At 47.9% G+C, this 27,513-nt stretch overlaps 1 protein-coding gene across 1 annotated transcript in view; it reads right to left on the bottom strand.

Moving 5' to 3' along the window:
• The window catches only part of LOC103294656 (liprin-beta-2), a 77,233-nt gene that overhangs the window by 9,025 nt on the left and 40,695 nt on the right, over window positions 1-27,513 (bottom strand). Inside the window, exons 5-15 of the mRNA XM_028159909.2 lie at window positions 22,886-22,978; window positions 17,214-17,325; window positions 14,255-14,316; window positions 13,029-13,104; window positions 11,865-11,953; window positions 10,077-10,144; window positions 8,275-8,332; window positions 7,284-7,325; window positions 4,358-4,496; window positions 2,419-2,560; window positions 1,623-1,751 (exon numbers count right to left, since the gene is read on the bottom strand). Coding sequence (XP_028015710.2) covers window positions 1,623-1,751; window positions 2,419-2,560; window positions 4,358-4,496; window positions 7,284-7,325; window positions 8,275-8,332; window positions 10,077-10,144; window positions 11,865-11,953; window positions 13,029-13,104; window positions 14,255-14,316; window positions 17,214-17,325; window positions 22,886-22,978 — 1,010 coding nt within the window. The remainder of the gene's footprint in view (window positions 1-1,622; window positions 1,752-2,418; window positions 2,561-4,357; window positions 4,497-7,283; window positions 7,326-8,274; window positions 8,333-10,076; window positions 10,145-11,864; window positions 11,954-13,028; window positions 13,105-14,254; window positions 14,317-17,213; window positions 17,326-22,885; window positions 22,979-27,513) is intronic.

Raw genomic sequence — 27,513 nt, 5'->3', positions numbered from 1 at the left:
ACACTCCCCACCATGGGATCTAGTTGAGAAAAATTGCACACACTCATCTGAGGTGGTCTCTAGTTTCCGGTGGTGGCAGCTGGTCTGAATTAAAGTCTGTAGCTGCTGAGAGCCTGGGGCTGTTACATGATCCTTGTGAGGCCATGTTTACGTGTGCTGTGGTTCACGCACATATGCACACGTGCCTCAAGCCCAGAGTCCGGCCCCATTAGGATGAAGAGCCACACTGAAGCATGTTTTCCACAGGGTTCAACACCACTTTGAGGGAAACACTCAGAAAACTAGGAAAAAGGGTCAGTTCTCTAACATTAAAAAACAAACAAACAAAAAACACTCCAATCAACAACAGCTAATACCTAATGAAATACTAGGGGCATTCACATTGAAGCCAATAAAAAAGCAAGCCTGGCCAGCTTGGTTCAGTGATTGAGTGTTGACCTATGAACCAGGAGGTCACAGTTCAGCTTCGAAGTTACAGGCACGATCCCCAGTGTGGGATGTGCAGGAGGCAGCTGATCAATGATTCTCTCTCATCATTGATGTTTCTCTCTCTCTCTTTCTTTCTCCCTTCATCTCTGAAATCAATAAAAATATATGTATATGTATTTTTTAAAGTAATACTTTTTATCAGTACTAATATCAGCACTAATAACTGAGACTTGTAGGCAGTATAAGAAGAGATGAGATCAAAATAAGAAGTATAGCCATTAGAAAGGTAAAAAATAAAAGAAAGTCACTCCTTTCAGAAGACTGTCCATCTTGAAAACCCTAGAGAACTCAGTAAGGTGGCTAGTTATAAAATACACACACACACGTTATATTTATGACATGCATCAATCCACAAATTTCTATATACCATCAGTGCACAGACACTAACATTTTTTGTTAAAATAATTTAAAAATCCCACTCATAGCAACCAAAATGATAACATGTCTAGGAGCTGCCTTTTCAAAGAATGTGTGGGTCCGGAGTCACCACCTGCGGGGATGGGGGGAGGTGGTAATTGTAACATCCAACTGAGCAGCATAAAAAGACATGAATAAATGAAGACCCAGATCGTGTTTCTAGACAGGATGCCTGGGTATTACAAAGCCGTCAATTCTTAGAGACATCAATTTTTCATGTAAAGTGTGAATATTAATGGCACACTTAAAATCCCCATAGAATCTTCTTTCGGGAGTGAGAGGAAAGAAATTGACAAAGCAACTTTATATTCATTTTTAAAAATAAATGGTGATTTATGGAATATATAGAAGGCTAGATATTTTAAAAGGTTCCTTCCAAGAAAGTAACCCTAACATGCTGGTTAAAAAAATTTTTTTTTTTTTTTTTTTAATGCCTGGTTGAGTTGTTAAAAAGGAGTGATTTCCTTGAAGGGCCAGAATGACAAAAAAACAAAACAAAACAAAACAAAAAAAACCCACCAAACAAAAAACGCTCTTGCTTCTTCCTCCATGTGCCTATGAGCATGAGTGAGGTCTACTCGCGTCCAACAGGAAAGGTTGGGAAGCTCTGCAGTAGGAGCTTCTGCCTTCCACCTCTGGATTCTCTGGGACGTCCGCCCTGGCCCCGCTCCACCATGGCCAGGATTTCTTTGTAGATGGACTAGAGGGAGCCTTACCTTTTCTGACCCTTGGGGTCTCTCGTCCTAGAGAGCCTTGGCCCTGCAGTCGCCCGGAGCCCACCTCGCCGAAACTCTGCCATCCCCGGTGCATCGGTGTTGAAATTTCCTGACTGAGTTCTTCGGATTCTGTGTGGAGAGCATCCACGGAGACTGTCAGGGACAGCCTGGAAGCGTGCTGTGAGCGCACCCCCTCCTACGCAGGCCCACACAGGCCAGACCCAGGACTCAATGGCACTGCTTCCCGGTTCCTCCCCAGAAGTCAAGGATCATGACCTGTGATAGCTCCTTGGCCAGACCCAAGCCTCAATTCTAACCCTGCCTCTGGGATTTGGGCCTCTCCTTTTGGGAGTGAAAGTGGAGGTTGGTGCCTGGCAGGAGGCCCTGGTTTCTGCTTCATTTCATAGACTGGGTCAGTTGGGCCAGCAAGTACTCAGCTTCCTATCTTCAAAGATGTCTTAAGACCCAGACTGACCCCTAAAAAGGAAGCAAGTGGTCTCACACATGTGTCTCTCCCCAAGCACATGTGGCTGAGCTGCAGAGAATGTGCTCAGGCTGTGTGGAATGGGTGGGCACCTAGAATGAATGGCATGTAAGGTAACTGGCTACATTTAATGGATGCCTTTCACAGTTCTCTTTCTCTGGGCCCTAAAAAAAGTCACTCAAATTCTTGGAGCACTCTATTTTCACTGCTTTTCTAATATTTAATTGCACAAGGGTTTACGTAGACTCTCTGCCCAGTCAAGAAGAATATTAATCCCAAGCAATATAATTACAATCATCACCACCAACTTACTTTCCCCAGAATTTCTTGATGCCTTTGGGGCTCCGTTTACCATCTGGTGTCAGGGGAGACTGGGGACCCGACTCAGTACCAGATGACGTGGATGAGAAGTCGTTGGCCATAACAGTATCATCCCAACCGCTTTCTGTGTCTCCTGAGATGGAAAGAATGTGATGATGTGAGAATGAGTGGAAGGGTCATGACCTTCAGAAACTTCTCCCCCAGGCCTGGACATCCTCCAGTGGGCGTTGGAAAGAGTCTGCCCAGCCTGCCTTTAGGGCAGAACTTTACACCAAGACCTCAGTAGGGGGCTCGAGCACACTCCAGGTTTCTCTAGGGGGACTTAGTGAGCATAAGGTTTCAAATCTGGGTGAGCTAATGCCTTCAAATTCTAAGGGTTTGGGGTCCAAATACTTGCAGGTAACTCCAACAAGGAAGGTGCTTTCTTTTTCCCAACGGAGATTGGGGAATGCAGGCAGGAGGGGTACCTGGCTGCATGCTCAGAAGGGACGGTTAGGGTAGGGCATGTCACACTCCACCTCACCTGGAAGGGTACAGTACCTAATACGGGGGCACTGACACTCCGGCCACGATCTCCAGCCAACCAAGAAGCAGAGAAGCCACATGAAGAAGCAACAGAGGCCCAAGTCCAGCCCACCAGAGTTATAGGGAAGCAAAGAAATAAACAAAAGTCATCGAGCAAGAGAGAAAAACTCAAACAGAAAGAAAAATAATCCCCTCAAGGAAGGAAGGGGAGGAATGGTGACTAAGCTCAGTGCACAGGGCCAGGGCAGTGAGAGGAAGTTTCAGGTGAGGGGACTGAACACCCCTGGAGCCACTTCCTGGCAGGTGAGGTATCCACAGGTAGGGAGAGGGAGGAAGGGCGGCAGGGCTGAATACACCGGGACCCACAAAGCTTGTGCAGGTGCCAGGACTCAGTCAGACTAGAATGTCCAAAGCCACCGCAAGTCCAAGTCCAAGTGTCACCAGGACATACTCATTCAAGGGCTTATCTGGAGCTCCTGCAGCTAGAGGCAGAACTGACCAAGGACAGACGCCAACACAAGGGCTGGCACAGGGAATAGCCAGGGATGAGGAGTCAGGGGTAGGAGAGCTCTGCCAGGACCTGAATATTCCCTCCCAGGCCCCATGGATATGCGATGCCCTAGCTCAGTGGTCAGCAAACTCATTAGTCAGCAGAGCCAAATATCAACAGTACAACGATTGAAATTTCTTTTGAGAGCCGAAAACCGACTTCTGCGCATGGGCCACGAAGTTTCAATCACACTGTACGTGCATGCCCACACGTGGTATTTTGTGGAAGAGCCACACTCAAGGGGCCAAAGAGCCGCATGTGGCTCGCGAGCCGCAGTTTGCCGACCACTGCTGTAGGGGAAAGATGGCCTCTTCTGCATGAAAAGCAGCAGAGACCTCCATGGTTTTGGGTCCTAAGCATCCAACGGATATCTGTGCACTGGCATTCTTGCCCACTGGCCACTGATTCCATTTCTCTAAGGAAATGCTCTCCCTCAGGAGAGCCCATAATACCATCCTACTGGAAACAGAGAGGCTGCAGAGAGGAAGGAGAGTCAGGAAAGGGGAGATCAGGGTGACAGAGGAGGCAGAGAAGGGAAGAGGGTGGAGTGGGGAGTCTCAGAAGGAGGCAAAGGAGGAATGATGGAAAGGGCAGGAAGGGGTTCGAGAGAGGAGGAATAGGAAAGATAGGGGTGGAGTAATTGCAGCTGGAAAGAAAGGGTGGGTGCACACCCTGGTTTTATGGGTTCTAAGGTGTTTACTGAAGGAAATATTGTACCCAGACAGGGAGCCAGAGTCTCTGGAAGTGGTCTGACTTGTCCCGTATGCCCACCCCCCTCATTCTCCAGCTGTGGGCTGCTGTGGTGGGCACAGGATCTCGTGCACTAACTGGAGGTGCCAAGGCCTGGACACTCACTCAGCCTCCGCAGGCTGTTTCCTGTGGGGTCAGGCTGGGGGGTGGTGGGAGTAGATTTGGCAGCGTCTCCATTGGGCATGGCTCCTGAAAGCTTCCCAGGTAACGTGGGGTATTTGTGCTCCGCCAGGAAAGGGCTGTCCTGTTGGAAGAAGAGAGATGTTGGATTAGCTGTCAGTCTCAGACTCAAACCCCACTACGAAACCTCGGGCTAAAGGGACAACACCCTGCTCTCCAGGAGTCAGCTTCACTCCAGCTGACTCAGAGACCCCTCAGAGGTCATTCAGTGCAGGCCAGGAGAGGGGACCAGAGTTCTGAGGCCACACAGTGAGACAGGGCGGGAGGAAAGCCCAAATGCAGGGCCGACTGCAACTGACGAAGCAGGAAGCGGAGGAAAGATGCAGAGGAGGCCTTTTCATTTGGTGTAGTGCTCAGAGGCTCAGTGAATTAACAGCTATAAATTACCCTTTGAGCCCTTTGAATAAATAAATCAGAATTCTAATAAAAGCTATTGCTTTATTGTATAATAACTAATAACTATTATATAGTATATTACACCTAATATAATATTACTCCTATATTATGTTAATAATTATATATTATGAAAATATTAATTTTGGAAAATTCCAGATTAAGGCAAAGAGAGAAGGTACACTGCATTCAGGGGAGATGACCACAGAAAATGAGCAAGAGGGCTACATGCCAATAAAGCGTCCCCTAGGAACTCGGGATCATGGTCTGCATGAGGTTTAGCCCCAGGGCAATGGGCTGGCCATAGAAAGTGTCCCAAAGAAACAGCTGATTAGAAGGGAACGAAGAATTGGACTTACTTGGTCAAGAAAGATATAATGGCCCCTAAATTCACAAACGTGAGGGAAACATAGTGCAATGCATTTGATTGAGAAATAAAAGAAAAAGAAAAGTTGAAGCAACATGATCAAGGGAGTCAACTGTGGATCACTTGGTTGGCCTCAGAAGAAAGGTAACATGAAAGACAAAATTGATTTCAAAACGGACAAGTCAGACAAGTAACGGGAGACTTCTGGACTGAGATATCTTTTGAAGTTTCATTTAGTTAACAGCCAAGTGCCCAATACATTTCTGAATTCAGTTTGCTTATAAATGCATGTCCTAGAAATTGTTTGAAATCCAATTCATTCTTTGGACACTGAATACTAATGCCCTATAAAGAAGCTCAGAAAGGAGGACTATGAGAAAAGTACGTGACATTCTCAAATAATTCTGAAAGAACGGCTGGTGAAGTAGAAATCATCAGAACCTTGAGAGATGGAGACCATGTGGTTTTTAAGTTCACAGTGACCCATAGGTAGAGCCTGGCCCTGAAAGGACAGACATGTGCTCAAGCCCAACAGTGTCCAAATGCTGGTCCCTGGACTGGCTGCCTCCCCTCACCTGGGGCACGTGTAAAAACCATACAAATCCCCATGTTGCAACCTGGTCCCATGAATCAGCCCCTCTGGGACTGTACCCTGGAAGTCTGTATTTTTTTCTGACTGTGGGAAAGGCAGAATTTAGCCAATTTAGAAAACTGAAGGGCCTGACTCCAAGTTCCATAATATACAGGAATATGGGAGGGGGGTGTGGGGGGCTCAAAACAGACTTCTGGTTGTGTCAACACTCATGCCCTCCTAAGAAGGGCAGAGGCAACCGAAGTCATTGACGTGGGCTGCTCTGGACGCCTGCTGAGGAGCTGAGAGGTAAAGAGCGCATGGATCTAACCCAAGGAATGGGCTTCAAAGGTGGCCCAGATCAGTGAGAAAGAGCTCAAGGTGACAGAAAGGGCTCTTAGCTCTGTTTAGCCAAGAAGAAAAGCTGGGAAGGAGGGACTCACTGAGAGGGAAGGTCGTGCAAGGTCAGGATGGGACACATGGAAAACAGAAATGCTTGAATCAGGTTGCTTCCCTGGTCTCCAAGAAGAGTAAGCCTGGTTATGGGGGAATGAACTCCCAGCCAGGGAGCAGCGTGGAACTGACTGCCCAGCACAGAGGCAGCACATTGAGTGGGAGGAGCCTGGGCGTTGAGTCAGACCAACCTAGGCAAAGCCCTTTCTCTTAGCCTTTCAGAACCTTTGATCATTTCTAAATAGAGAATAACAGTTTCTGCCTCAGAGCCTGTAAACAGAGGCACCGAAAAGGTCATGTGCCGGGGCCTGGAGTGACATCAGTACCACCAGAGCAGACCCTGGATGGGAGGACACCGGTCAGACCCCATCAGGAACGTCACGCTCAAGTGTGGTCCAGGGCACAGCTGGAGGAGGCACTGAGGAACTAGTGCTGATCCCAGGATACTGAACAGGGATGCCAAAGGTTTGTGATCTGTGCACACGAGAAGAGGATGTTTAACTCAGAGAGGGCCAGGGGGCTTATATTCTAGAGCTGTCAGGAGCAGGGCTCCAGAGGGAGAGCCGGGATCAGCGATGACATTTTAGGGAAGCCCAGCAGATGTGTGTCAGAGACAGAGCTAGAACAGAATACAGTGTGTCTTACAGTGCAATGAGTGCTCAGTCACCAATGTTAGGTGCCGCTGTGGCTGAACGGACGCCTGGGGTTTTAGCCATGGCATATCAGCACAGAAAGAGTGAAAGCTGTCGCCCTCCTCTAGTTGTGTGCTGAGACCATATCCCCTTTCCAGTAATCGCATCTATGCGGCCTGGTTGAAGATGAATTTCTCTGAGCCTATAAAACGGAGAAGATATACGAAACCCTACCCAACAGAGAATGGAGGTGAAAGCACACAAGACAGCAGGGTGCACATACAAAGAAAAAGGGAAATGTTGTCTTTTCTCTCACCCTCTTACCCTTCAGAGTTAACATATTTTAAGGTTACAGAATCTGTAACTTGCTACATGAAAACACTCTAGCAAGCAATACAACCACATACAGGTGAGAGGGACATGCATTTAACGTACCTTGGGTTCTCCCACCAGGGACAGTTTGTTCCCGTTGACACACTATGGAATGACAAGGAGGATTTCCATTATGTGGAGAAAAAGAGACCTGTGCTAGTCACAAACAACTCAGGACCCGGGCTTGAATCTGCAAGGCTCATCCCCTCCCTCCCTATTGTTATGCCAGGTAACCATCCTCCATGGCAGGAAACAGGAATCACTGTCCAACCACATAGACAGATGTCCTGGGCAGCTGCCAGCATCTGACCAGGAGAAGCAAGAGGCAAAGGACCATGGGAACAAAGCTACTGAATGGGCCTGTGCCTCCTGCCACCTCTACCCTCTATGGTTTTCCACAGAATCACCAGGGAGGCTGGTGTCCTGTTAGAGACCACAGGATCCTGGGCAGCGGGGCTCAGTGGAGATGCTCTATCAGGGTAGGACCCCTTGGTCTCCAATGTCCTCAATCAAGAGCCTGCGACACTCTCTTCCAGTTCAGGGTTTACCCACATGGTCAAGGGCTACCCTCATAAAGGGCCACAGAGCCCTCCTCATCTTTCCAGACTCTTACAAACACTTTCTCTACAATCTTCTAAATGATCCTGTAGCTCACTCCTGGGATTGTCTCTATCCACATCACTTCATTTAGAATCTCTGCAATACACATGGTGCCCTGAGGATACCTGGCCAATATTCAAGTTCTTCTGGGGCTTGATATGACTCATGGTCTTGACCTTACCTTCTCCTACTCCCCATTTCCCAAAACCTGCCTCTGCCCACCTCAGTATCTTTTCTCATCAACTTCAGGCAGCATTTCCTGGCTTACCTGGCTGCTAGGATGCCTTGGACCACACTTGACTGGTTTTTTCAAGATATTCCCATAATTCCTGCCACCCCATTAACTTTATAAAAGGCCCTACAAGGCGGGAACTGGGACCTCACTTGTGTCCCAGCACTGTGCTGGGCACAGAGAAGTAACTCAGGAGTCTTATGGAGAGACTGATGGGCTGACCTTATCCACAGGTTCACTTCTCAAGTCTTCTAGACTACAGGAGAGTTTTTTCTGAGCCCTGGAAAAACACATAAGAAAAAGTTACTGGAGAAGGAGGTACATAGTATCATTCATGCCTAGAACATTCCAAATGTTTAACCAGTAGTCTGTCTTGGGCTTAGGGTCAATATCAGGAAAAAGCCACCCTCTCATCATAATGATTACATATAAGATGAGACTGGCCCATCTCCGGGATAGCCTGATGGGACAATGTGTTGGTGAAGGCATGAAAGCATCGCTTAAATCCAAATCAAAATTCCTTGGCATTCCTCAAAAACCTAGAATACATTCCATTCCATTATATCATTGTGAGCTGTTTTGTGGTCATAAAAGACCTATGTCAACAGACTCAAAGAGAGGGGAGGTGCCAATACTGCTCTGTCTGAGCCTAAGAGTAACCCAGGGGGGAAGAATTACTTTAGAGTAGAGATAAGCAAATCAGCCATCCCCACTTCCAAAGCATTAGCTGCTAGAGTTTTCCAGTCTGCTCAGAAGAATTTGCTTTTAGCCCTAACCGGTTTGGCTCAGTGGATAGAGCATCAGCCTGCGGACTGAAGGGTCCCAGGTTCGAATCTGGTCAAGGGCATGTACCTTGGTTGTGGGCACATCCCCCAGTAGGGGGTGTGCAGGGAGCAGCTGATCGATGTTTCTCTCTCATCGATGTTTCTAACTCTCTATCCCTCTCTCTTCCTCTCTGTAAAAAATCAATAAAATATATTTAAAAAGAAAAAAGAAGAATTTGCTTTTACAGGGGCTACTTTACTGAGAAGAAGCAATACCACTGTGGTCACAAGGGTTACCTGTGACAAGTCTCTCCCTGGCATTAGTATTTCTCAGTTCATATGAAGAAGTCAGCATCTGTTGTACATTAGTCTGTTGTGAGCCTGGTCAGTGTGTGTTACTTTCTCCTGAGTGAACTCATAAACCAAATTTCTTTTTCTACTAAACTAAGGACTGGCTGATTATCCTCTTTGACACCACTGTTTGTTCTGGGGCTAAGAGGCTCAGGGGAAATGGAAAGTGGGTTTCTGAGAGTACACGCTCTGGAGACTTAGCACCCATCTGGGAAAGCTTGTGTCATGCTTGTGGCCATTGTCTCCAGACACCTTGGCTGAAAGACAGCCTGCTCTTGGCAGTGAAGCTCCGTATCTCCATTACTTGGAAACGTGTTCTAAAGAGCTGACACAGAGAACTAGAAATAGGTTCATTTTAGAGGGAACCAGACAGATGACAGCCAAGTGACCCACAGGCCAGCCGATCATAAGTGCATTGCTATGCAACGCTTTGCCAAAGCAATTGGACTAGCTTCTCTGTAGGAGAAATGGCCTTCCCTAGAGAGCATGGCTTGTCATAGGGTTAGTCACCCTGAGAGCGGGAAAGACATTCCAGAGGGCCTGACAAAAATGACAGGCACACATCATGGAATGCTCTTGGCTCTGATGAGCCATTGGAGGGCCCAGATGAGGTGCAGCCACCTCTCCTCTGAGGATATAACCCGTGGCCAGGTCTTTTCTCCGTGACAGTGACTCAGACCCTCAGCCTGAAGGAAGGGAAGCCCCTCTATGGCCAGAGCTAATAGGCATGGTTTATGATTCTCCGTGATGTTGGTCCCGTTATGGCCACTGCGAGGGCCTGGATTGCTGTCCTGATGGTGAAAGGGCAGGTGTTCCCAGGACATAGTGGTCATGCTCACAATGCATGGCCAGTCCCCACCATGTCAGGCGCCCTGAGTGGGGCCTGAGGTCACAGCTTGAGCCTCCTACCTGGTTTCCAGTGATTTCTGTGGAAGTGGAGGTGGCCCCACTACAGGAGAGCTACATCTTGGAGGCACCTGCACCAGAAAGAGACGAGTCATTATAGAGGACAATTGCTATTTGGAAACCACCCTTTGCCCTTCTTTGATGATTTCTCTTGGGGAGTTACAGTTCTTCCCCTGGGTACAGCCATGGTGGCTCCGTCAATCCTGGTGCTTTGCTATTTCAAGATACCAAGGAGGTGGGTGTAAGAAACAACCCAGGCCAACCTGCCTCTCCTTCCTGGGCCAAAGTTCACATCTTGGGAGCAGAGTCCCGACAAGAGTCCCGAGACTCGAATCCCCAAAGGCTCTTGCTGCTCCTGCCCTTTCAGAGCTTGGTCCTTCAGCTTTTCCTTTCATTCAGTGAGCCCTTTCAAGAACATGCCTTTTAGGCCAAGGTTAGTCAGAGCAGATTTCTGTTGCTTGCAATGAGCAACACTTCTATTGATAGAGTCACTCAGCAAACGTGAGCAACATCTACTGCCTGCCAGGCCCTGTGCTCATCATAAGGCCAGCACTCTTCCCATCAGGGTGGCAGACAAGTTATAGGATGAAAGATCAATGTAACATGTCCTTGTGGCACCAATTCCTACAACATAACATGAGGTTAGAAGAGAGGGAGGGGCTCCCTCTCACCCATAGGAAGGTTAGGAAGGCTTTGGAGGGAAGACAACTTGAGCTGAATCTTAAGAACTGAGTGTGGGCTCGCCAAGAAAGGAAAGAACGTCACAGGTGGCATGGGCATGAGCTAATGGCATTTAAGGACAGACTGACTGCAAAGACCACCTCCTTTCTCTAGAGCTCAGTGTCTTTTTAGTCTACTACAGGAAGGGCCCTGATATTATAGTACAGTTGGTAAAGCCTGGGCTTTTCGGTCAGATAAACCTGGCGTTAAGTCAAGGTTCTGCCATCTCCTTGCTGTGGAGTAGATGAGGTGAGCCACACACAGTGCTCATCACAGTGACACTCAGAGGTGCTGAGCACGTATCAGTTCCTGCTGTTTCTTACGGCCAGCAGTCCGGCACGCTTGCTTTGACTAGGTAACTGGGTCACTGGGTGACACTTTACACTTTCCTTCATTAAGAGGGTTGAGCTGGACCGCTAAGATCCTCTTCAGTATGGCTGTTCTGGAGTTTCTTGAACTTTTTAGATCCTAGGTTGAAGCCCTTTCTCTACCTGTGTGCTTATTTGTGTTGATCCTAAGTCCACAGAGATTCATATAACAGAGGCAGGTTTTAAACAAGGAAAAGAGGAGAAAGAACATCTCTCTGCTGGGTTTTGGATCTCCAGGGGATGTCTGTGAAGTAGGGATGTAGGACTTCAAAACTGGCAGCTGCCCCTCTAAATGAGCAAGATGCATCCATTCATTCAACAAATACTGTTGAATTCTACTGGGTACCAGGCATTGTTGCAGACTCTGGAGAAACAGACAGGTAAGTAAAAGCAACAACACTTCTGGTCTATGCTTACACTCCAGAAAGAAAATACAAAAAGACAAGGAACTGAATTAAAAAAAAAAAAAATCCTACCCTTGAATGTCCAGAATCCACTATGCTGTCCCTCCCAAGCGAACACAGGCCTGTGCCTAGGCCCCTGGCTGCTCTTGGGGCTCTCCCCAAGGCCTCCGGGGCTCCACTGATTTCAATTTTCACCTGTCAACATTTATACCTGACAGGTTCCTGCCTAGATCCTCCCCTGTGCTCAGGGTAAGCCCTTGGGAACTACTGAAACCCCACATTCCAGATGGAAACAGCACCTCTTCGGGGCCTTTATTTGTAGTGCTCCACTTTCTGAAACTTCCCTCCAGCTCTTCTTCATTGATTGAGAGATTTCTTTCTGAAGGCCCTGGAAGCATTAATGCAGAAAAGATGATCACATAGTGTCCTTTGTTCAGAAATTACAACTGCACCACACAATTCTAACACATTTTTTCCTTCACCAAGAAAGACTAAGAAATATACAGAGGAGCATTAAGAGCATGATTTGGAAGATTCTTCACAGCATCTGAGCATGGGCTGCCAAGAGGGTCATCTCAAGGTCAAAGCTCCTGTGTGCAACAGAGAGAAGGCACCCCGCAGTATCCCTCTCCATCCTTCTCACTTTTTGGCCCAATCAGATTCTGAGAGTGACTTGACCCAAGGCCTCCAAGGATTACAGAAAACGAAAACGGCAGTGACATATATGTGGGGATGGGGTGAAGGGAGTGGGCAAGGTGGTAACCAGTCAGCCACAACTCAGTTTGTTCCTAAGATGAAGCAGCAGCTCAGCCGGAATCAGAGACTCCGGAATATCCTCCAAGCAGCCCTCTCCTATGAAACAGCTGCTTCCTGGGGATCTGTGATGGGAGCCCAGGTCAATGGTGTGAACAAAGCGGACAGCCTGGCACATGCCCCACTGTGCCCATAAGAACACGAATGCTGCCTGCATGCTGCATTCAGTCTGGGTGGCAAATATGAAATGCAAACAGCTCTCTCTGCCCTGTGACTTCCTGTGGGAACCAAGCCCTGGGCGTCCTCTGGGAGAGTTTCACATTCTCCAGGAGGTGGACAAGCTCTCATCCCCAATAAGTGCATTAAAATGATTTCTGATCCAGGTTGCATTCCACTCATTGACTCTCCCAGGGGAAACCTGGGGAGATGCAGAGGAGATCCTCCAAGGGTGGGATTCTCAGGGGCGCACTTTGAAGGCTGCATTTTTTTGGTGATCTGGACAATCCCTGAGAGTTCTGAACTGAGTGACATTTGACAAAATTTCTGGAAATCTTAACACCTGCCCATTTCCTGCAATTCATGACAGTCTAACCAGTTCCGTTCTCCAGCGGAGGCTCGTCCCCAAATGAAGATGAAGGATCTTCTGGTGGGACTGCCCCTGGATTTAACCCCATAGTTGGAATACCTCTGGGAGAAAATGGGGCTCTTACCTTGCGTTGCCAGCATGATCTCCTTTACCCTTCGATACTGGTTTAACAGCCCCGCGAGCTCCTCTATCCGGCGGTCCTGCAGCAGTGCGAGGGCAGACATGTAAGCACCTCAGGAGCGCCATTCCGGGCCTAGGCTATGTTCTGCGCCCACTGAGAGGAGGTGCCATGGGGAACCTGAGAAGCATTCAACGCGGTGTCCAGGCCCCTCCCAGAGCCGGGTTCTCTGTGGTCTGCCTCCCAGGCAGCTTGCAGTCACTCTTGCCTCTCCCTGAAGGCTGAGTCCAATCTCCAACCATAAGACAGCCCCTTCTTGACACAGCCTTTGAGGGGCTGAAACAGTTCCAGAAGCAGGAAATTCTGTCTCCTCCCCCCCTCCCTCCCGCGACCCCCCCCCCCCCCCCCCCCCCCACTTAGGTAACCATTCAAATCTGCCTCCTGACCCAAAAGTTTTTCCTGGAGATATCCCCCACAGATCCCCTCCCCACCCCCACCCACATGATTAAAATAAAACTGTCTATTTATCCCAATGTCCTTGCCTGTTCTTTAGGAGTCTGAGGTTCCTTACACAACAGAGGACATCCCCAGGGGATTGTATCTTTCAGCAGAGGCCTAGGGACTTGGGAGGCCACTCAGGTTCTGGAGGTAAGATGAATTTGGGCATAAACTCTAGCCCTGCCACCTACTGTTACCTGACCTTGGGCAAAACTAAAGTACTTTGAGTCTGTTTCCTCATCTGTAAAATACAAGGGTGTGATCCTCCAAGCTGATGTCTGTGCCAGGTTACAGAGGTGTTTAATTTATGATTATGCAGGAATTGCACGTGAAGAATATAAGACAGCAGGGCAAACAGCACTGCATGCTGCCTAGTGTCTCCGTGTTGGGTCCATCACTGGATCATGAATGTGGGAGGTGGGTGGATTGATCTGGAGTGTAGCTAAGAGTCTAAGCAACAGCTATGACATTAGCAGTAACCACAGAGGTATTTTTTCTCCACACCAGCATGAATAGGCTTTGGGAGAGTCCATTTAGGCAAAGTTTCCAGACATCAAAGTCAAAAACAGGTGTCTGAGGTCTAGTCTCTGGGAAGCACAGCCATTCTCCCAACACATCCCTGAATCAATGACCTGATGGGTATGGCCATGCCCAAAATATCAGCGACCAGCAGAGACCAACAGAGCCAGGGATGTCAGCAGGGAAAAGATAGGGTTGCCCAATGATCATCTTACCTTATCTTCATTGGCAATAAGCAAAGTTTCCATCCCAATTTTCAGACGTTGAATTTCTTGGTCTAAAGAAGAATTTAGATGTGGAAAGAATTATTTATGTAAATGCAGGCAGCTATCTCCACATGCTAAGATGCTTCTCAAGTGAAAACTTGAGGAGTTTCCATGTGAATAAACTGCCCATGGGCTTCTTTAGTTTTTAAAGAGCTCATAATGGTGTCTGGCATACACTTCAGTCTCATTAAATATTTGTTAGACTAATAAATGAATGAACCTATCATTTTGTCTTCTCTTTATAGACATTTGTGGGGCGGGGGGGGGGGGGGGGGGGGACAAAATGCCATTTACTCAAAGATGACACAGAGAAAAATCTTTCACAACCAACATCTCATAAGAATATAGACATTTATCCTTTATGAGGCATGTGCCTGGACTGCAATTAGTTTTTAAAGAAAGTCATGCAGTCCCATGGTTTGTAGCAGAGAATTTAAAATAAGGGGGGAAATGTCTATAGGTGAATGGAGACTGGAAAAGAAAGACTATGTAAAAGAGTTGATTACTTGGCTTAGTTTAAAATGGTATAGTCAGAATTGACTAACAAATGTTTAGACACATCTTTTCATATATTAAAATAAACTCTACTGTTAAGTAAAAACAATCCTATTTCATCATACATCTATAGAACTTCCCTACGGGCTGAGGGATCTATTTCAGTCTGTGGTGGACAATTCATGGCCTTCTCTCACTTTGGAGCCAACAGGGACTCTCTTGACTTCTTCCCAGACAGGTCTAGAGAGCCAGGTCAAATGCCAATGCCTGAAGGAGCTAGAGGGAATTCTGCCAAATATTTGGAGGTCTAGGAAGTGGCACATACTTAGATTTTTCCAAACAAGGATACATCTGATATAGGGTACTGCAAAGAGAATAGGGGTGTCTATATAAGAAAAGTACAGGAAAAAAATGAAAAGTAAAGTAAAGGAGACCAGCGAACAACAGTCTAGGCACCCCATTTGCTTTTAGGATGCTTGCTATATCCAACAGGAACAGGAAGAACGGATTTATGGACTTTGTATAAATAGCTGTGGGGATCCATTTTCACAGCAAAGTGTAGAGTGCTTGCCCATTATCTTAGGCTCTTGCCAGCTGAAGATCAGCTCTGCAGCCTGGCATGTGGAGAGAGCAGTGAGCTCCACATGAAGACTGGCAAACCTTGATGCTTTGGGGAGCAAGTGACCAAAGAACCAACTCCAGGAGGCAACTGATGATAGAATGGGGCAGGGCTTGGAAGGCATGGACTGTGGAGTAATGTGGGGCCTAGGGCAGTGGTTGGCAAACTGCGGCTTGCGAGCCACATGCGGCTCTTTGGCCCCTTGAGTTTTTAGCAAAGGCCAGCTTAGGAGTACCCTAATTAAGTTAATAACAATGTACCTATCTATATAGTTTATGTTTAAAAAATTTGGCTCTCAAAAGAAATTTTAATCGTTGTACTGTTGATATTTGGCTCTGTTGACTAATGAGTCTGCCGACCACTGACCTAGGGGAAAGGCTGCCTGGTCTAGAAGTCATGGATGAGGGAGCTTTCTGTCATGGTTTAACATCACAGATAATCTAGGTTATTTTAGGTGGATCTAGCCTCTACGTTAGGCTTGATGGGTAGGTGACACATACACTTAATGGCTTGGGAAAAGAAAGGCTGTGGAAGGGATTAGCATGTTGGTGGCTAATTTTCTCTAGCCTAAGCTACTGTTTCATGGCCACGTGGCTTAACCACCCCAGCAGGGATCTGAGCTAAGCAGTGCTGAGACCGAGATGAGACTAGGTAACAGGATCAATCTACCCAGCTACATGATCTCCCCCAGCATTACTCTTTGGCCTGAGCTAAGAGAAAAAGTTGGAAGATGTTGAGCATTTTGTATACAAGGCAAACAGCCATAAATACTAAGTATGTGTTAAGAGGATTTACCACCAAGACTTGAACTCCTCGGGGACCATTCATCATCCTTTCATTTATACAATAAATATTACTTAGGAGCCTACCATTGGCTAAATACGGTGGTATGTGGAAATGTCTTACGAAAACTTAGACACAGTCTCTGCCCCAGAGAGAGGACAACAGGCTATACAAAGAGAACCCCAAAAATGAGAACCACAACACTGACAAGTTATAATAAATGCTATGGGGGGGGGGGGGGGGAAAGAACACTGACTTAGAGAAAAATAGATTGGGGGGCATCTATTTGGGGTAGGGTGGCCAGGAAAGGTTTCTATTGCTTTCTAGAGAGACTAGAAGGGAGGGAGGAGAGAAACATCAATGTGAGAAAGACACATCAATTGGTTGCTTCCTGCATGCACGTCCACCAGGGCTGGGGAACCTGCAACTTAGGACCATGCCTTGACTGGGAAATGAACCTGTAACCCTTTGGTCCATGAGCTGACGCTATAACCACTGAGCAAAAACTGGCCAGGGCAGGAAAGATCTTTCTGAGAGGTAACATTTAAGTTGAGATCTAAAGGATGGGCAATAACTAATTTGTTTCTGTAAACTCGGGGCCTTCAACAAGTATCAGACAGGAATCCATTAAATGACTGAATGAACTGCTAAAGCCTCCCCTTTGTTGATGACACAAAAACAAGTCCTTTCAATCAAGTGAATGTCTAAAGCTCCAGAGGTGGCTACACAGAGCTTTAATGGTCAGAATGCATGTGAGAAAAGCCTTCAGAGCTGAGTCTTCTGGGCAGGGGAGGAGTTCATGGCAATGATTCCATGATAGAGCTGGGTTTACAGGCCCAGTCATGCAGACACACACATGCATCCCTTCGGTTAGATATGTTTGTACATACATGCACCTACATGTACATTAGCACACCTACTCACACAGGCATTTACATACCCATCCATAGACATACATGCCCAGGGGCACAGAACCCAGGGGTAACTGCACTGTCACAGCCAACCAGTTACCTTTCTCTGCATGATCGCTGTGGAGAGCTGCAGTCCGGGAGAGCTGGCTGTGTAGACGCTCAATTTCTGCATCCTTCAGGGCCACCTGCTCCTGCAGCTGGGCCACCTCAGCCTGGAAGAGAACAGAGGACCCCTACCAGTTCAGAAGGACTACCAAACCGTAAAGAAGTGCCTCAGGTCAGAGTCCAGAGCCAGTGGGTCCCAGGACAGGTTAGGAAATTAGGAGCAGAGGTGCCAGAGGTGAGCAATTAGAGGTGCTCACAGCCCTTCGCACAAGGTGGAGCTCTGACCAATAAACTCATTCTTTCTGTCCTTTTGGCCCTGCCTGTCTCTAGCTGTCCACCTACTCTTCTCCAGCATCCTCCTACCTGACCAGGCTCTTTCCCTCCCCTGCCCTCTGTGGTCCAAACACCACTGAGCTAGGACTGTGTGCAATGGGAGGGCTGCCCTTGGTTCAGAAATGGATATTCTCTTTCTGGATGTGGTCTTCCTTCTCCCAAGATATTCATGCAACAGTATGTAGGCACACCACTGTTACAAGTGCACGCATTTTCATTTTTTTGCCCCATCTAGGAAATACAGTGGAAATCAAATCACTACTGGTAGACAAAGAGTGAGCCAAGAGTTGCCTTTCTCAAACACTCGCCCATCCTTTGTGCACAGCCACTGACTGCCCAACCTCCAGGCACCTGTGCATGATCATCCACACATACATACAAACAAGAATTCAGGTGTGCTGAGCAGATATACTTTCGCAAATAAAGTAGGTAAGTACAACCACATCAGTGTATATACACATTCATATATGTACACCCATGGGCAGCTGCACTGGATGGTTCTCATGTCTCCATGCATAGCAGGTTACACTTCACACCTAACAGGAGATGTGGTTGGGTCCATGCTTTCCCATCCTCGTTTGAAGATTATAAATGTATAGGTCCCACCCCAGGAGGCACATTGGCTTTGGAGTCAAACAAACTTAGATTCTCTCACTTCCTATTGGGTGACCTGGGGCAAGTGAGTTAACCTTTCTGAGTCTTAGCTCATCTTTAAAACGAGGTAAATGGCATTTACCTCATGAGGCTATAAAGAGGATTAAATAAGATAATGGTTAAGAACAATTCGCCACTGGACCCGGATGAGGCTGGGTCCCTGGGCCTGGGTGAGGCCATGTGCCCCTGGGTCCGGGTGAGGCCTTGCGCCCCTGGATCCATCCGGGTGAGGCTGGGTCCCGGGCCCGGGTGAGGCCACGCGCCCCTTGGGTCTGGGTGAGGCCATGTGCCCCTTAGTCCGGGTGAAGCCGTGCCCCTGGGTCCGGCCAAGACCAAACCAGAGGGAGTCGGACCTCCATTACCACCATTTGTCCACCATCCAGAGCTGAGGGGTCAGTGCTGACATGTACACATAAGGAACTGGTGGACATTGAAATTGGGTCTCAAAAGAACTGTTGGTCCAGAAAGAAACTCACTACAGACTGATTCATCTGCCTGTCAGCATAACTATTATTGCTCGTCTCACATTCAGTTCTTATAAGTATATATCTAGTGACGTATGATCTCGCTCATCTAGGGGAAATGATGAACAACATAGACTGAGGAACAAGAACAGAACCAGAAACAAGGAGGCATCTATCGGACTATCGGACCTCAGAGGGAGGATAGGGGAGGGTGGGGGGAGGGGGAGAGTTCAACCAAAGGACTTGTGTGCATGCATATGAGCCTATCCAATGGTTAAGTTCAACAGGGGGTTGGGGCATGCGTGGGGAGGGGTGTGGGATGGGAATGGGGGGATAAGGACAAATATGTGACACCTTAATCAATAAAGAAATTAAAAAAAAAAAAGAACAATTTAGCCTCATGCCTAGTAGATAGTAGGTGCTCAATAAATGCTAGTGTTGCTGCTCTCATCCTATTCCTTCCTTATGAATAACTAGCTAGTTCTTTGAGCATCAAACCAGATTAACCAAGGGGTTGTAAACTGACCCCTGAGCCAGGCAACGAACCACACAGCAAAGATTTCTACTCTGGTTGCACCCCTCCCCATGTGGGAGTCCCGTCACACCCTGCCTTCGTTTCTCAAGGTTATGGAACGTGCTGTCTGTTCCCACGGAGGCCCACGTTAATCTCTGAACAACTCCAAGTAGCCAAATGAGCACTGTTCCTGTCGGTGGCTCCTCTGCCACACAGGCCTGCAGAGTGGACCCCTCAGGACACAGGACACGCAGAGTGGGCTCCTGCGCTAGCCACTTTCTTACATCAACCCTTCCTTAGCTCCACAGGAAACAACGGGAGGAAGCAATGTCCCTGCCTGTCACTGGAGAGACAATAGGAGTTGTGCAGGATCCAATGGTCAAGTCACAGAGCCAGTTAGTGACCAGGCCAGGGATGTAATCCCCTTCTGCTCCAAAGCCAGGGCCCCACGCACCACAGCTGGTCTGCTTCTAAGATAACAGGACAAATGAGAGCCACTCTCAGATGGCTAGGGCTCCCTGAGACCACCTTGAGGGTTTTGGAATAAACCTTCCCTACCTCCTCCCGTGGCACAGAAATGACCATATAAGGAAACCTGGTGGCCCGGGATGGGGTTCACTTACTGCAAAGTTTTACGGAGCACCATCCTGTGCTCTGGTTTCCACCCAGAGGCCGGAGAGCCGAGCCCCCTGTGCCACACCGCCTTGCTGAGACTCGCAGCCAGGCGGCCGCTTTCCATAGCTCCCTCAGGGCCTCAGTGCCCAAGGGCTTATGATGGATGGTGACAGCGGCTTCTGAAAAACTTATCCTTGAGATTCTCAATCCAAATGCCTCACATTTCTCTAAGAGTTGGACTATTCTTGGAAAACATTCTCGAAGCCTCTCTTGTACCTCTCCATGCCATTGCTCCCTTTCTTTGCAGACAGGGTGAGAGCTGGTCCCTGTGAGGAATCTGGATGCCTGATGCTTGTCTGTGGGCCCCACAGTGACATCGGTGGTGTGGACCTGCTGAGGCAAACCCGGGCCACGATGAAGTCTCTTCTCTCGGAGGCCCGCCTCTGGGTGAAGTCATCTGTTTAAGTCCCTAAAAACTAAGTGGCTGGTCCCAAACTCCCATGTGCCAATTCCCACACAATAGGCCAGAAATGGCAGGTGCTCTGATATCCTTTGAGTGGTACCTGTCCCTACAGCTGGGGAGTCAACAATAGCCCAGAGGCTCCACTTGACCAGGAGGACCAAGTATGCTACTGCCACAGCCACCCAATCAGGCAGACATAGGCGCTGATCCCAGCAAGTGCGGGGCCTCATTAAACCCCGACCACACCCCACTCAGCTGAACTGGAAGATAAATCACCTTTTGGCACCAAAGCTTTACACAGAAAACCAAAGAACTTTCAAAACCAGTGAAGGCTTTTACTGCAAAGAATCAGGATGGTATAGGAAAGGGAGCATGAGTTTTGAAATGACAGATCCAGATCTGAACTTCACCTTGGCACCCTGAGCCTCAGGTTCCTTAACAGTAAAATGAGGATAACAAATCAATGGACCGCACCAGGTTATTTCATGGATCCAATGAGAAAAAGGGCTTGGTACATTCTGGCACATAGGAGGGGCTCCACACCTGGTAGTTATTAAATAACTCTTGGTATCTGGAGGTCTACATGCCAAGGCAGAGGGCTTGGAAAAAGTAAAAAGAAAAGAGTTGTTTGGTTTCATCAGAGAAGGTGGCATGTACAACTTCAAAGGTTTCACCAACACAGGGCCCGTGGGGGAGCACTGTGATGGGGATTCTGAGCTACTCAGAAAACAGCTCCTGCCGCCAGTGAGTGGGAAGGGTGGTGCACACAGGCTTCGATGAGCTAAAAACAGAGCAGTAGCTAAGTGGATCTGGATTGCCGAGGGTTGGTACTGACTAACTGTGAGGTCTCGGGAAAGTTAATTAACCCCTCCATGCCTCAGTGTTCTCATCTGTACAATGGTTAAGCAAATTATTTTACACTCATACTATACTCATACCATAGAATATTATATAGACTACTGACATTAGCATTGTGTTCAGAGTTTTCTTTTAATAGCATGATTATAAAATTATATATAAACGATCAATACCAGAAATTGAGAGAGTGAGAGAGAGACACCCAATCAGAAAAATACCTAGAGGAAATATTAATAGTGGTAACTCCTGGGTGGCATAGGAGTTTTTTTGTATTCTTTTATTTTTTTTCTGGTTTAAAAATTCTCTGTAATGAATATTATTGTTTTTAATATCATTAAAAGTTAACTTACAGAAAAAAAATAAAACAAAGAACAAACTAGACTTTAAGAAAATGCAAGTAAGTAGTAAAAATGAAAATGCCTGCAGGAATCATGCACCAGCACCTGTAGGTGGCGCTACAGAGACCTTAGGGAAATGGCAGGTGTGCATCCCACTTAGAGGCAGCCCTGCCCAGGCTTCTTCAAGCAGGAAAGCTGTTCTAGGGTTGTGAGAGCTTCCTTCCCCACACTCCACCCCCAGCCCCTCCCCAGGGCAGCCTAACTATTTCAGTGTGCAATTTCTTAATGTTTACGTGACAATGAATTCGACATCTTTAAATACAATCTCAACTGCCTACCCACCCCCGCAAATGTGTGGGCTGATTCCAACCCACTCATTTTAATCTCTGCATTTCAACTATTTGAGAAAATGAAGGAAGAAATGGAGGGAGAGGAAAAAGTTATTTCACAAAAGAATTTATCCTTAGTGTCCTCTTAATAGCAAGCTTTGCAATTCAATAGAAACCTGATTTGGTTTTTTAAAAATAGTCAAGCCTGGCTGGTGTGGCTCAGTAATTGAGTGTCTACCTATGAAACAGGAGGTCATGGCTCAATTCCCAGTCAAGGCACATGCCCAGGTTGCAGGCTTGATCCCCAGTAGAGGGCGTGCAGGAGGCAGCAGATCAATGATTCTCTCTCATCATTGATGTTTCTATCTCCCTCTCCTTTCCTCTCTGAAATCAATAAAAACATATTTTAAAATAATAATAATAAATATTGAAAGTATACATCATTTTTAATTTTTTTAACATATTTTATTGATATTTTACAGAGAGGAAGGGAGAGGGATAGAGAGCTAGAAACATCGATGAGAGAAAAACATTGATCAGCTGCCTCCTGCACACTCCCCACTGGGTATGTGCCCACAACCAAGGTACATGCCCTTGACCGGAATCGAACCTGGGACCCTTGAGTCTGCAGGCTGACGCTCTATCCACTGAGCCAAACCGGTTAGGGCTACATCATTTTTTAAAGAAATACATTCATTGCTGAAAATAAAGCATGCTGTTTTAACAAACTGATTATTAGAGGGACTGGCAAAACTTAAAATGATGCAGCCAGCATAAGATTGGTGTCCATCTGCCTCAGGACTCACCATTCACTCACTCACTCGCTAGCCCTTTCTCGTCCCAATGTCAGCTGATGGTGCTACCAGACATAGCAAGAGGAAGGAGACTCAGTTGCTTCAGCAGCTCATAATCTCACAGGATTTCTCCCATGAGAAGGCCCTCTTGGATCCAACCTGTCTGCTGCTGGCCACTGCTACGTGTGCACACAGTAGGGTCAATTTGCATTTTTCGAGCATGGGGTCCTGTAAACCCAGAGTTTGAACACAGAAACCCCCCACCGGGCTCGGTGCCTCCCCTAAGCATCAGAACCGCCTTTTACCTTAGTGGCCTTCAGCTTCCACTCATACTGATTCCGTTCATTTTCCAACTCTTCCACCTTGATTTTGAGGCGCCTGAGCTCTTGCAGTAACTCCTAGGGAGATGAGGGAGAAAGACAAAGTCTGATGGTTGCCCAGCAGGATGCTGTTCCCTGATCCACAACCCAGTTAAGCTCGTGCACAGAGGATGTCCGGAAAGGGCAACCACATCATGCTCCACACTGAGGCTCAAATCCTTCAACGTGTGCTGTTTCAGGAACAGCTGTGTGGCCCTTTAAAAACAAAGGCCAGGGAATTCTTGACAGAAGAAAGAGAAAACTCTCTGCTTATTTTTAGAACCAGTTCTGCCTGCCCCTCCGCCCCCCACCTGATGCAGGATGTGCCCACATCAAGCACAGTGTGTGGGAGGCAGGGCAGGTGGGGGCTTGGGAGCAAGAGGAACAGAGATATGGAAATGAGGAAGCTTCTTACAGACAAAGAAGCAGGAAGCAGGCTAATTGGGAGCATCTTTCTGTGCAGAGTGAGGGTGGAGGAACCCAGAGGAGGGGTCAGGGATCCTGAGAGGCTGCACAGAGGAAGGGACAGCCAGCAGGACAGACATCAAACACGGAGGAAACAAACGCTAAGTGCCTAATGCAGAGGCCAGTCTTCCTGTTCCAGTTCACAGGAGGGGGTTGGTTTAAAGAAAGGAGGGAGGGAGAAGGCATCCAGGGAAAGGATGGGAGAGGAGGCTGGGATGGCTTTTGGATGAGACTCTCAGGAGTTCTGATGCCATTGTTTGGACAGTAGGGAGCCACTGAAGGTTGCTGGGTGGCGGGAGTGATATTTCAACAACTTGCCCTTGGTGGAGCTGCAATCCAAGCCCACATCTTCTGGCTCCAGGGCCCCTGTTCTCTAAACCATCCCTTCAGCAAAGATGACACCACTAAGCACCTTTGTCCCAAACCCGGGTTCCTTTAAGGCAGCGGTTGCCAACCTTTCGGACCTCACGGACCACCTGTGGTCCACAGACCACTGGTTGGCAACCACTGCTTTAAGGGACAGTTGGCCCTGCTGACTGGTTCCTATCAGAAAAATTAGCATAAAAGGGATCCCTTCTGTAGACTTTCTGACCTGCAGACTCATCTAACGAACTGTTACCCCCTAGCATCCAGGGGCACAATACCATTTAGACACAAATCTGATCCTGGCACAACCTGCTCCTCAAAGTTCGTCAACTTTAACCCATGACCCACACAGCCTGGCCCGAGCCAGCACGCCGCCTGCCTCTCATGTTACCCTGTGCCCTGGTTATGCTCCAGCCACACTGAAAACGTTTTACTTCCTCTTTCTGCCTTGGGGCTTCACACATGGTCTTCCCTCTGCCTGGCACTGTTGGCAAGGTTCATTCCTGCCCATCCTTCTGGCCTCCCTGAGCGAAGCCATCCCAACCTCTGCCCTTCACCAGGTCTCCCTGCTATACTCTTGTGGCATCCTGTCTATCACCCTTATCACTTGCAATTAAACATTTACCAGTGTGAATGCCAATGGTTAGTTCTCCTACAATGAACTCCATGAGACATTTTGCTAACCTCTGGCACATAGTAGGTATGCATTATTTTTTAATGAATGAAGATACAAATTTAAGGTCATTGTCTAACTGACCTGGAGCTCTTTGCATTCGGAGATGATCCAGCAGAAAGTGGCACTGCTTACACTTGAGTTTTGTAGGGTAGTTTATTAAATTTTTTTATAGGTGAAGTGAGCATTTATTGATGCCCTTTAAAAAAAAAAGTCTTCCATGCTGAGGTTATTGCATCCATGACCTGCAGCAATAGATTTCTAGGCCTGTTGTGACCTGCAGCCGATACAGGATCATTTTCTGAGAACATTTCCACCCCTGCCTACAGGGGCACCAGGCCTGCAGAACCTGAAGTGTGTGGGATACTGCCTGAGCGGCTGCCACTATGGGGACACAGAACATGGTGATCTCCTGCTGCAGAAACCTCTTCAGCACATTCTCCTCCTTCTAAGCTACCGGTTGTCCATCATCAGCTATAAACACTGAAGCAAATTTTAACTTCCTTTAGAAGTCTTTTTGGGGTAACCCCTCAACATGGGGCATGCCCCAGCATCCTCTCAGGGCTTCTCCAGCCAAATCTACACTTACATCTTGACTCTCATTTTCCCCTGTATCCTTTAATGTAGGAGGAAATCTTCCCCACTGCATGCCTCCCCTGATGCCCGAGTCAGGGCAGAGATTTTCAACATATTTCATAGCTGAGTATGGACCACGGGAACTTCCTACAGAGCTGAGGCAGGCCTTCTGCATTGGTCAGGCTACTGTGACCTTGACTTTCCCCTGACTTTCCCCTGGGCTTCCAAGTCAGTGGACCTTGGGGGTGCACAGCTACCATAACCAGGCCTCAGCCCGGTCACATGAGTGTAAGGGGCCAAGTCCAGAATCCCAGTCAGAGACACCCCACAGGGCCCAGGGATCGTGAAATCCCTCCAAAAAGGGAACTTTTTCTGGAAAGTCAGAGGATGACTTTATCACAGCAAATAGAAACTTGTGTTCTATTTCCTCACTGGGGATAAACCTCTTTAAAAATAAACTTGAAAGAATTCTTTCATTATGCTTTTCTTTAAAAAAAATCATGGGAGATGAAATGTCATTTATTGCACTTCCCAGAGCAGCAATCAATGTCTGAATTGTTCCTGAGACCGGCAATCCTGAGGCTTCCTTTTGCACAAACACCCCAGGACTCATTCTGAGCCCTGCAGGAGGTGAGTGTCGCCACGTGCAAGGGTTGGCCTCACCTGCTCAGACCCTGCTCAGGGAGGGTCACAGAGCTCAGTTCCCACCCCGAGGGAGTGTGTGAGTCCCCGGCTCTGCCCAGAGGTAACAACAGATCCCTGTTAAGCCACTGCACTCTGTTCTGGTTAGGAAAACCCCCCGCCCCTCCACCAGTGAAACACCCCACACACGCATGCTCTGATATACTTAAGTGTGGTTCCTACAGGTGACCCCTCCCAACGCGCACAGTCCTGGCTGTCGGCCTGGGGCCCAGCCACACCGTCGCCGGCCGCCACTTCCTCAGGGTGGTCCCTACTGAGCAAGAGGCGCTCTTGAATCTGCCTGTGGATGTCCAGCTGCAGCCTACACATCTGCTCCTGCAGCTCACTGATCACATTCAGAACCGACTGTGGGAAGGAAGAGAAAGGAGAAAAGCACTCAGGGTCAGTCAGCGCCCAGACACCGAACTCCTGGAGGGAGCCGCACAGAAGGCAGGAAGGGCATAGAGGTGAGCAGCAAGTGGCACCCAGTGGGCACTGTCTGTGACCACCCGCTCTCTTCACAGGAACCAAGAGACATGGCATTTTCCCAGAGGCCTCTCCAATCCCTTGCAGTTTGAACAAACACCGAGCAGCTCCTTGTGCCAAACTGGGGGCCATCGTTGCATGTCCATATCTGAGGCACAGGGTCTGGGGTACAGTTAAGGCCCATGTGACATTGATTGCTAATAACAAAAGCCCAGTGGCTACGCATGCCCGGGCACACGCATCTTACTGGGCACCCTTCACTACTAGACTCTTCCAGTCCTTAGGCCTGCTTTTCTCTCTTATGTGTTTCAAGAACTTCACTGCCTTTTCCCTTCTTTTGTTCCCTCCGTCGATAAACCTCTCAAATGAGGGCACTGCTGTCCCTGATTTTCATCCCTTATTCCCTGTCTCCACCATCCCAGGTGCCCGGCTCTTCCTCGGTGCCTTCCTCCTGGTCAGATCCACAGGCGTGTCCTCCGCCCGCAAGCGTGTCCTCTGCTTGGCGCCCTCTTGATGTGTGTCATGCCTCGCCTTCAGAGATTTTGCATTATGTAGGTTCTTCTGACCTCTTTTTCTGCCAACGTGTCTATCACTCCAGGTACCGTAGAGGTACCTTGAGAGAAACTCATTTTCAAAGGGGCTTGTACAAAAGATAGAAGGACAAACAAAAGTGCACCTGCATGAACAGCACTAAAGGACAATGCTGAGGACAACAGAAAGACTTTTGGTTAGAAATGTTCTCAATAAGGCCAAGAAAAGAATGGGCTTGATTCCGCTGATGCCTCTGATAGGTACAAAGGACTTACAACAGCAGTCCCCAAACTGCTAGAGGTGAATTTTAAGGAATCACGAAAATCAAGCGATTTTGAATTCCCATGTCAACTGATCCATGTAGATTTTCTTGGCTTCCTGTCATCACAACTTCAAGGCCTTCTACATCAGCATCCAAAATATGGACTGAAAACGCTCAACAGGCAGAAGGGCTGAGGGCAGATTACTGTTACCCTCTACAGAAAAATCTTTCAAGAGCCTTTATGTACTAATGTAGTACACAGGGTGGGTCAAAAGTAGGTTTACAGTTGTGAGTACACGAAACACCGTTTATTCTTATATTATTATTTATTTCTAAAGGCCCAGTGCATGATTGAATCATGCACTTGTAGGGTCCCCTACACGCTTTCGCTTTCGATTTCAATCGCGGGGGATCTGGGTGCCTGTCTGCTGGTGCACCAGGCCTTTCTGAAGCCTCTGGCGTGGCGGAGGCTTGTGAAAAGCCTGGTGCTGGAGCAGACAGGCACCCAGCTCCCCCACTTTTGATGGTCCGCGG

The sequence above is a fragment of the Eptesicus fuscus genome, chromosome 13 (genome assembly GCF_027574615.1).
Source record: "Eptesicus fuscus isolate TK198812 chromosome 13, DD_ASM_mEF_20220401, whole genome shotgun sequence".
Classification (NCBI taxonomy): domain Eukaryota; kingdom Metazoa; phylum Chordata; class Mammalia; order Chiroptera; family Vespertilionidae; genus Eptesicus; species Eptesicus fuscus.
This window is presented reverse-complemented; position numbering and strand designations above follow the sequence as displayed.